This window comes from Poecilia reticulata, chromosome 13, assembly GCF_904066995.2.
Source record: "Poecilia reticulata chromosome 13, P_reticulata-male-v2, whole genome shotgun sequence".
Lineage (NCBI taxonomy): Eukaryota > Metazoa > Chordata > Actinopteri > Cyprinodontiformes > Poeciliidae > Poecilia > Poecilia reticulata.
The window spans coordinates 24,827,208-24,838,673 of record NC_088842.1 but is presented as its reverse complement, the minus strand read 5'-3'; the positions used below and the strand labels follow the sequence as shown (position 1 = coordinate 24,838,673).

The 11,466-nt window shown below is 37.3% G+C and overlaps 1 protein-coding gene across 1 annotated transcript in view; it reads left to right on the top strand.

The window, feature by feature from the left end:
• Positions 1–704: 704 nt before the first annotated feature.
• The window catches only part of acsl3a (acyl-CoA synthetase long chain family member 3a), a 28,225-nt gene continuing 17,463 nt past the window's right edge, over positions 705–11,466 (top strand). Inside the window, exons 1-3 of the mRNA XM_008426207.3 lie at positions 705–1,012; positions 6,855–7,367; positions 10,982–11,159. Of these exons, the coding sequence (XP_008424429.2) occupies positions 6,993–7,367; positions 10,982–11,159 (553 nt within the window). The 5' untranslated portion in view covers positions 705–1,012; positions 6,855–6,992. The remainder of the gene's footprint in view (positions 1,013–6,854; positions 7,368–10,981; positions 11,160–11,466) is intronic.

Genomic DNA, 11,466 nt, shown 5'->3' with positions numbered 1-11,466 from the left:
TTCCTTCAGTTCTCAATATTTATTCTAGACTCTTTCAGGTGTATATTTAGCAGGTCAACAATATATAGGACTTTTGATTCACACTTTCCTTTCCCAAAAGAAATTGAATGAAAAATCCTGAAAGGAGAAGAAGGAAAAACGACAACAATAAATAGTATTTTGTACTTTGTCACAATAATGGAAAACTGGTTCAATTGGATGGATGGATGGATGGATGGATGGATGGATGGATGGATGGATGGATGGATGGATGGATACCATTGTAAAACAAGAAGCAATTACTTCTGGAAATAAAAAAAATATTTTTTCATTCAGATTGTTTCCGAGTAGAAAATATTTCAATCAAATGGTTTTCCAGGCTGTATAAGAAGCCTGAACTGATACGTTGGTCAACATAACTGGTGTTGATTCAGATTCTGAAGTTTTCAGGCAAGCAGGAATAAATTCCTCGGGCAGGCTCCGTCAAAGACAAAACGCACGAAAAGATAAAATAACATTTATTTATCTACTTGTTTATCTTAAATAACCCTAAAACAGGCTAAACGAGCGGTCAGTGTGCTGCTGTAGCCTCTCTCATATAAGCAAGCGGAGCAAAGGAACCTTGTCAGAACCACATTTGTGGATGATTATTTTAAAAAGCCGCAAGTTATGCGTGCGCGTGACTGTCGTTGCACATGGCCTTGTCTTTCTTGTGACCGCCAGTAACCCGTGTAGTCACCTCGAGACCTCCTTCTATCTATCGCTGGTCGGTCTCTAGCACGCGCCACCTTCACGAGTCCAATCACAACGCAGAGAAACCCCCCCCTTCCTTTCTTCTTCCTCCCCACGCGACTTGCCATCCACACGCGCGTTTCATATACAACAACGCGAACGCGCGTGGGCACTCTCGGAGCTCACTGGGCGCGCAGCATCCACAGACCGGCGCAAAGATCCGGTGGGTTAACGGTTTCAGGCTGCGAAGAAAGCCTGGGCACAGTCGGAGAAACTGACCGCTGGTTGGAAGCCTGCACTGGTGAGTTTCCTCCTCATTTCGTCCACTAGTGGGATGCAACGTCAAGTTACTAATAAATGACAGAAACCTATTAAAGTAACGCATGTTATACTTTTTAAAAACATAAATACAAATGGCTTTGTTTGAGCTCATGTGCTTCAATCGCATTTAATGTGACGAACTGAGAATGTTAATTGAATATCAGAGGGAGCGAAACACTGCAAAACGGGTTAGGCAGCCTTATTAACAACTGATCACAGCAAAACACAGATAAAGTCCTTCAACTTACGTCGTTACGTGTCAAATGAGAATTTCTCTCTTTTCCAAATATGTCGGTGTACGAAACAGGATAGATACCGTCAGCATTATTTGTGCGGTTTTGTTTTTCAACTCCCAACTCGCTGTTTATTTTCATATTCATAAAACCGGAAGTTGTGAGTAAAAGTATGTGCATGACGCTTCTCGGTGCATTTGGATGTTGTTCCAGCTGGAACAGGCCCTCTGCTGAGACCACTGTGGTATTTAGATCTGAATTACACTGCATGCGTTGTTGGCCTCTCTGAAGTGTTAAACCACAACTTTTAGAAAACTTTAACGCACAAGTTCATATTTCTTCAGGTGTGAGCATTTGCAGAGTTTGTGATTTTGATAAAATAGGAATAATTTATATTGGAGATAATTTTTTTCTTGCCCCTTACATATCTGCACCTTTTTGCATGACCGTGAACAGGTTTGATGCTGGTTTAAAATCACTGCCAAATCAAGAGCTATAAAGTGCAAAAGAATAGCACATTTCATCAGTGTGGCATGGTCTGTGTTAGAGTTGTGATTAGACCTGAGCAGGAATGAGATTCACATGATGTCATAACTTTTAAGTAAAAAAAATAAACCACAGGATCACAGTTTACACTCATAAAAATTCAACAATACAAGACACAAATATTTAATTTACAAACTAAATATTTAAAATGTTAACTAAATATTTAGGTTGAAATTGGGACATTTATAAATGAATGAATAACTATGAAAAATGACCCCCCAATTTTTCTCTTATGAGAGTGTAAATAACTCAGATTACTGCTGTTAATTTTTTTGCTGGGTAACTTAAAAAAAAAAAACGCCATTAACTGACCTATGTCTTATTAGGTTTGCATCCTACTCTCTTGTCATGTTTCAGACATCAAGTGATCTATTTTTCTTGAAAAAAAACATATATACTATGTTTTGATATAACTTATTGATAGCTTGTCTTGTAACATATTTTAATGTGGTTCCAGTTGATCATGTGTGCTTCAGATAGAAAAAAAATGTTGTTCCTCTGCTACATAAACGTATCTCTTCGCTTTGAATATACACATTTTAAGCTGTTGTTTTGGCTGCTCTTTTTGCAGTCCTGAACATAAACAGCAGTTTTATAGCTAAAATAGGTTAATTTTAAAAGAACCTCAAAAAACTTGGTTGCACAAAATGTGAGTTAGAAGTGAGATTTAAAAAAAATCACAAACAGCTGATTTGAGAGTTTAGTTCTGGAGTTGTCTTTTAAACAACTCCAAATTGGAACTTTGAGCCAATACCTGCATCTTTTTGGAATATTTCTAATTTTTATAACCACATCTGCTTTAACAAATCCAAAATGTCCCTAAAAGCACTGACTGTGAGTTCAAACCACTAGCTGCTTCACAATTTGTGCACTGGCCTGGGCTAGAAGTGCTTGGAGTTTGTTTGTTCTAGGATGGTTTGATGTGAATATAAATCACACAGGCAAACTCTTTCTCCTTACAAGGTAGATTTCTCTGAAGTGCCTCTGAAAAAAGGCATGCCTGTTCTGATGTAACATTATAAAACACATATGACGTTAATATTTTAAAAGTGGAATCATTTTTTATTTATTCGCCTACGTCTTTTAAATATGAATACCCATCTAACATGGTTTTATAACATGTCCCGATCAGGTTCTGAAACTTTAGGAAAGCTTGCAGCAAAGGAAAGTTTGTGACCTGCATGTCTGCCAACAGTTTGTGTCAACAAAACATGTGCTTACAAAAGTAGAGTAAAGCTGCGGTCTAATCCACACAATCTAAACAATTAAAATTAAATCCCAACCAACTCAGTTAAGTTGTTTTGCAAGCTTTTGGTTATGTCATTATTTCAAAAGCATAAATCCGACTTGCAACACCAATGCTCACATACAAACTAACCACACACAAAGTCCTCTTTCTCTTCACACACCTACATAGAAGCGCAAATGCAGACTGTGTCGCTGCGTCGTCCTCTCTCCAAGGGCTATGTCAAAGTTTCTGCGAGACATCCGCCTGCCCAGCTCAGCTGAGAGGGTGTCAGCACCATGACATCTGCGCACAAAAGATCTCATTCAGTCGATCTCTCAAGGAAGCAATGATTCCCTCTCTCACACACACACACTCACACACAGACACACACACGCCTGTCTGCTCACCCCACCACTACGTAGAACATAACACGATATTATTCAGTTAATCCAGAGAAAGGAGGCTCACTGCAAAGCTTCTGTTAGTTACATAAAACCAGCCATTGAGCCACTACAAGGCATAAATGAATGGTGGAAATTTTCAACCATGTTTATGTGGGTTTTTTACTAAATAGGGCTGTACTCATGTATTATAATCTATAGGGTCTGTAGTACAAAATGAAATTTCCTCTTTACAGTTTTATTCTGTCAATATTTCAGATTGTTAAATAAATGTTAAAATTAAAGACAACCAGAGTCAACATTAAACTACTCGTTTAAATGATCGTTTAAGTGGGAAAAGTTACATAACTTAAAAAGTAATTGCTACCAAAAAATAGTAACTGCTTAAGCAGCAATATCTTTCATCAAGCAAGTCTGTTACATCTCTGTGGAGGAATTTTGACCCACTCCTCCTTATAGAATTGTCATTTACGTTACACAGGCGGATTTTTCAGCATAAATGTACTGTAGTTCAGAGTTTGACTATCACACTCTAAACTCAGTTTAGACTTTGATTAGGCCACTCTAAAACCTCAGTTTTTCCCTTAAAGTTGAAGATAAACATAGTAAAATATAACAATAAAATGCTGTTCAACATTTACTTTCCTTTTCATAACATACTGCTAAAACGTGTGTAGCATAAGATGTTTCTGAACTTGGTCATTTCAGAGATAATCTAGAAATAACGTACATCTCCTCTGCTGCGCCAAGAGGAAGTCCTTTTTGTGATCAGGGTTGTGTTAGGTGTTGGATATAAGAGTAATTTTTTTTTAAAGTAGTCACAAAAGCTGCAGAACTGCTTTGAGTGAGTTCCTGTAACCTGTTAAAATAAAATTAAAAGGTAACTTCAAAAGCATTTTGAAATGATAATAAGGAAACTGCATAACATACAATAAAACACAAAGCTTAATAAAATGTGTTCTCAATATAAAGCCTAAACATCAGGTTTGCTCTGCAGGGCAGCTTTACACCCTGGATGTCACATTCATTATGCGATTTTACCTTGGTTTGCTGAGATAAACAGAAATTTGACAAGGACCGCTGTCAAATCTACATGCCTAATTAAAAATAATCAACAAATAATTAATAATAATAGCAGTTAATTCACAAAGGCATGTCACAGTTATTGCAGGTGGTTTAACACTAGTCTTATTGAAACAAATGTATGATATTTAAACATTCTAAAATAATAATTATTGCAAATACTTTATCATTTGTTTATTCAAAGTTTTTAACTCTTACGAGACAAGGTATTAAAAAAGGAGCCAGTTTGTAGAAGACGTATTTATTCTGTTTTACTTCGATTTAGTCAGGTGTGTTTTTATGGTAGAAATTAAATGCTGGTTGCACATTAAGCTATCCTTCAGTTTCAAGAGGTTCGTTTTTACAGCAGGCCTTCAGCAGTTCTGTTTGTGGTTTTCAAGGAAGTGAAAAAAGTTTGTCTGTCAACTCTGCTTAGCTTTCCTGTATTGTCTCAGATTGACGTCCTTTCTGGGTTAACAAATGCTTCCTGAACAAAAAGAAACTGAGAACTGAGGAGGTAACGTTCTAAATTATGTGCTTCTGAGATTCAGTAGGCACATGGTTGCTTCAAGAACCTGAACTCGAAATCTGGGAAAGCAATGAAGATAAAATATTTGTGTATCAATCTTAGAGACACTTGAAGGATGACTGTATGCAGAGGAGATGTGTCAGTGAGCAGTTTTTTATGGAAAACAATGTGATGCTTCAGAGAAGCTAGATGAGCCGCTCCCTCATGAATAATGAATCCCTGTTCTTAAAATGGACTGCTTGGGGACTTTAAAGTGGTAATACTCTGTCATTTTTTGGAATTCATTGTTTTTTTGTTTTTTTTTACTGAATTTTGGTGCATTACATCCAACAAACATCAGTGTATTCTATTGTGATTTAATGTGATGAAATAGTTCACTACTTTGTGTTGGTCTGTCACTTAAAATTCCTTACATTTTAGGATCGTAGTATGACAAAATGTACAAACTGTTCAAGGCGCATTAATGATTCTGTCAGGAATGTAGGTCAGAAGCCTTAAGATGTAAAGTTAACCATTGTCTCTGTTCAGGACTATGGACAGCTCCCAAGGTCCTCCAGGGAGACGGGTGTTTATGGGTCATAGTAAAAATAAATGTGTGTATATATTGTCAAAGAATCATGTTGCATGCCTTTGTATTTAGCCCTCTTTAATTAAACAAATATAGAGCAAAAATTTGCTTTTAGAAGTGTTAAACGGTGAAAAAATGGCCATGTATGGGAAGGCGCTGCATCTTCTACGCATTTATAAATCTGGTACATTTTACAATCTAAATACATTTCCTTACTCTTCTCAACCTTTATGACTTCCTTACTCATCCATTTTGTGTTTGATAGGTGGTGAGTGACATGGATAAGCAATCGATGTCCATCAGTGAAGGATTACTTCCTGTAAATATTGCAGAGTATGTTTTCGTGCTAATTACTTAAATGGTACCCACAGATAAAATCAAATAAAGCAAGACTGGAAACCAAAGATTGTGTTTTTTTGTCCCCAGTGAGGATTAAAGCTGAAGAAACGATAAAAACGCCATAATCTCTGCTCAGTAACCTTGGTTGCAGACAGTGCATACATTAGAACAGATTGGCTGGTGCCACAGCCTCTGATAGAGCACTTACCAAGGCCGGGATGGAAGTGTGCAAATGGTCATCTCAACATACTGTAGCTGTAACGGTGGCTTTTTTCTCCTGACAACAAAAGGAGACTTTTCAAACTTTGTGAAAATTAATATATCTGTGCTCTACAATCACTGTCTGCATATTTGTATGGCAAGTATCAGATTATGCATATTTTTCAAAAATAATCTGTATTTGAATCAAGACCATGAATTGCAGGGTGAAACATGACCACAGAACGAGACATAGGCTGAAGACCAAGAGATATTTGGAGACAGGCCTTTTCATGGCTTTTATGGACTGAGATGAGAGTGACCACTCAAATGCTAGCAGGGTTTGGGTGAGATAGCTTTAGTTACTGATATTATGGTAAACAACTAAAAAAGAAGTACCATCGAAATTCATTTCCCACGGTCAATCACTAGGACTCCAAACCAAAAAATCTCCCTTTTACTTTCTTAAATATTCTGGTCTGTGGCTTATTATTATTTTGGGTTAACCGACTGCCCTGTAGTTCTTCAGTGATTAAATTGATTGTAAAAATCACAATTTTCCTAATAATTGTGTGCACACGGTATAAGTGATTGTCTTTGTCTTAGGATCTTGTCTACGTCAAGATTTTTTAAAACCTACTTAATAATGAAACCAGATAACCTTTTACAACTTGAGTTGTGCGTCAATATCCTCTTTGATGTTTTTCTTTTCCACCAGGGTGAGTGGACATTATCTTCCAGTAAAGGAATCTGAAACTCTAGAAGAAAAATCAAAGTTAACAGCATAAAGCCAGAGAACTTCAACAGCAGGAATAGTGCCTTCCTCCTCACCTCGTCATCCCTCATCTCCACCAAAATGAGGCTCAAAGAGGACCTGAATCCCATGCTGCTGCTCCTCTTCCACCTCATGGTGTGGATCTACACCGCAATCACCTTCCTGCCTTCCTACCTCCTCAGCTGGGTCTCCAGATCCCATGAGAATTTTTACGGGTCAGAGGAGGATCGGGCCAAGAAACCTAAGGCTTGTTCAGTTCTAGGACGCTCAGAGGGACCCTACAGAGCAGTCAGCGCCACCAAAAGGCTCCTTTCATCGCTACACCCTGGAGCAGATACGCTGGATAAGATGTTTGAGTACGCAGCCATGAGGTTCCCGCAAAGAGACTGTCTTGGGACGAGGGAAGTGGTTACAGAGGAAGACGAGCGACAGAGCAACGGGAAAGTGTTCAAGAAGGTAATCTGAAGGTGGTTGCAGCAGAAACTTCTTAAAATTGCAGCTTAATGGAAGTAGGTGGAGGTATATGGAAAAATAACAACCATTTTAATAAATTAAATGTAAAGATAGTTACAAGCTGAGTTTTCATTAACCACATATCTGTCTGATAATCTTAGTAACATCTTTTAAACATATTTATTGAATTTTATAACAAAAAAACAAGTGACAATGATACATACATTTGACATAAGATTCACATTAAACAACTTAGTCCCCAAAGTAAACAAATATAAAGAAACAACAATAATAATAAAAACAACAACTCAACAGTACATATATCAGAAGACAAAAACGGAAAAATAAAATAAAATAAAAAAACACTGATTGTAGACTGCAATCAGTGCAGATTGCTGAGAAAAACTCAGTAATCTGCACTGTTCTCTTAATTATCTTAGTAACATCTTAATTTAAGGTTACAATGCTCAATCTTTTTCCTTCATAATTACATTAATCAAAACATATTTGAGTTGTGTTTTTAAATCTGAATTAAACATTGAACTATTTTTCTCTGTAAAATGCAATAACCTGGTAACGTTTTGGATTTTTAAACATTCAAATGTCTCATAGGTTTTCTCCAATTACTTTGAAGGTTTATTGCTCGTTTTTATCTTCAGAAACTTGAGCAACATATCTGCAACTTTTAGCTGTGTCTCTGCTTCAACACACCTGAGTCAGATAATCAGGTTATTAGATTGACACTGGAGAACTTTAATGTATGTTGAGGATGTAATTCATCCATATAATGGATGGACTAGGGACACGTCTAAAACTGCGGAACACTGGCCTTTGAAGACTGGAGTTGAAGTTCCCTGATTTAGATTATGTCCCAGCAAGACACTGATACACAGGCAGTGGCCCATCACTATGAGAAACCAGAGGCAGACTAGCTCAGCTCCGACAGACATTTCAGATCAGGTTAGAGCCAGCACTTAAGAAGACATGAACGACTTTAGACGGGGAGAGGAAATCAGAGTGTCAGGAAAAAACAAGCAGAGATGCGGCAAACTTCACACAAACTCAGGAAGTGTTTGACAGCTGAGCATCCATCCTCCACAGACTGTCCTTCAGGTTTCATTAGAATCAATATCACAGCTATCACCTGACTTCGTGTAGGGTGTCAGCTAATAATTAATAGAGGTGTAATTAACTTTAAATTAAATTTTGTATTGAATGAGTCCCAGCTGTAGATTAGGATGGAAAACTCTCAGATTATTCCAGTGTGTGTTATACATAAAGTAGTACATATATTTAGTATTGAGAAGGATGGCTGAAAACAGCAAAGAAAATGTAAAAGTGAACAGAGTTGTTGATCACAAGGAAAGGTGTCATGGAGAAACAGAGTTTAAATTGTTAAAAGTACGTAGGTGAAGTCTTCTCTTATGGATTTTAGTCGAGTTATGTGATAAGTAAACTGGAGAACTGTTTACATTGTGAGTTGAGAGGCACAGACTCACTAAACAGACAGTATCTCTCGTGCAATGTTTGTTTTTGTTTAATCTAGTGAAATAATCACAGATTTGCTGTGACATTAACATGTTGTTGTTAATGTCGCTCATACTGAAATTTAAAATATTAAAAGAAATTAGAGAGGAAGCAAACTTACATTGTTTTAGCGTGCAGTGGAGTGAGCACAAATCAGAGGTTTCCCAACTTTGACGTTCGGGGATTTACCCCTGAATTCCAACACTAATCCCACCAGCCTGATCCTTTTAATCCATCTAATGCTCACTTGGTTTTGCAAGTCTAAATGCCTTAGCTATTTATTTCTCAGGCATTGAATCCATCCAGCAAGTGCAAATCCTTTCTAATGAGTAAACATTCTGTCTGTCTGTACTAGCATTTATGAACCAATAGGAGTCAGTATAACCTCACTAAACGTGCAGGAATCTCTGGGGTTTGCTGTGAGGATTTAGTGTGGGTGTTTAAAGGTAATATCCAGAGGAGGGGCATGGGGATGACAGAAGAGTAGTTATGCAAAATAGCTTGCTTCTATAATGTGGGTTTTGGAGGAAGAACATAACTCAGTGCACATTGTGTTGTTGTGGTAAAAAGAGTGAAACTGTATTGACTTAAATGTTTGTGTTAACAGTACCTATTAAGTGAATGGCTTTTTCCAAGCTTAATTGCTGAAGCTTTCTTAAAGATCAAATTAAATAAAACTCAATCTTATGAAATTTCAATTTATAGAACTCTGTAGAATCTAAAAGCTTTATTAAAAATACACTATTGATCTTTATCATTGATCTTTGTCAGTAAATTAATTGCATTCTGCAGTTTTCTGAAAACCCTGCTAATCCCATTACTCAAAGATATACTTTAGACCTGCATATTATTTAAGAAAAAATATATTTACTCTAAAAAAATAAAGCATTTTAAACAAAACCTCTTACATGCATTGTTGTTTCAGCTGCAACCTTGAGGCCAGTGTCATGCTGAAAGGTGACTATCTAACCCAGTTTTTATTCTGTCAAGGTTAGGGATTTGGCTGCACAGCTGCAAACTGCTTAGCTTTTTTTACCCTGTTTAAATCTCTGCTCTGCAGGATGGACTATTAGGAGTATTCATTTTTAAGATTTATATGTATTAATATTCTTGGTTCACGGTAAGCATTAGGACATATTTCCAGTTGGAACACAGACAAACGTATAACCTTTTAATCACCATGAAAGGATAATTTGAACATCAGAGAAAACAAAAGGAAGAAATGGGAAAGGAAACAAGCAAAAACAAACAAGCTCATTTCCCATCCCACCCCAATTTATCCTGCCTTAGTTCTCACTTTACATGCATTTATACACATACACAGTCATACCATTTGCAACACTCTGATGCATATGTGACTGATGCACATATGTATATGTGCATCAGTCAATATATTTATATTTTCAATGAAGAAGTTGCACAGGACAAAGCTGCAGTTCTTTGAAGCTGGTCCAAAAAGGCTCATATCACCGGTGTGGTCAGCTGAATCTAGAGAAGGTAGAATATCTGTGAAAGGGCCCCATATTTTTTCCAAATGCTGCCTTTCTCCCTCTCACATAATTGAATATATTTTCAGGCTTTCAGTAGGACACATTTTTTTATTGCTGTACTTCTAAGTAGGAGATGTTGTTTTGTTTTTTGGGGGGTTTTTTTCATTGTAGGTCACATTAGGGCATATTGGCACCCCCAAAATGTATATTTTTGGGTAATGTTCAATTTGAGTTCCAACAACTTTTCCATCCATCCATCCATCCATCCATCCATCCATCCATCCATTTTCTTACACCCTTATCCCTTAGTGGGGTCGGAAGGGGTGCTGGTGCCCATCTCCACCTCCAACAACTTTTCCTACAAATTTAAATGTTATGCTTCCAACATTCATCTACATTTGGGCGACTCTAAAGCATGTGTACAAGGTCACCATTAGCCATTAGCCACTTGACATTACTGGCATCTGGGGGAGAATTTGCTGTCAATTTCATGTAACCTGTAAGGAATATTTTATGTCTTATGCAACATGTTACATTTTATTTGCCTATTCTGTGTAGGGAGTAACTGTCCATTGTTGCTACCATGTATGGTACCTGCAGGTAGTCCTTGGAGAATACCGCTGGCTCTCCTATAAAGAGGCTCTGACAGCAGCGACTCAACTGGGCAGCGGTTTGGCATCTTTGGGTCAGCGGCCGAAAACCAACATCGCCATCTTTTGTGAGACCCGAGCGGAGTGGCTGATAGCTGCCCAGGCCTGCTTTGCGTACAACTTCCCATGTAAGTTCACTCTGAGTGCTGAGATTTCAGTAAGCCATAAGGTCTTTATTTCTAAAACAAAAATTAGCAATGCTATCAGATTTGTTAGAGATAACTGTTTACCTTTATTGTAAATTAGCCTCATATTTAAGAATTAAAAAGAATAAAGAAAACTTACCTGAAAGATGTCGTGTATGTGACTCCAGGCTTCAAGAATGAAAAATCTACTCACTGAAGGTTAAAATGGAGAAATGTAAAGGTTTATTCTACAGTCATATTCAAGATACCTTTTGAAAACAACAACTTTAAACAAGTATCAAACATGCTT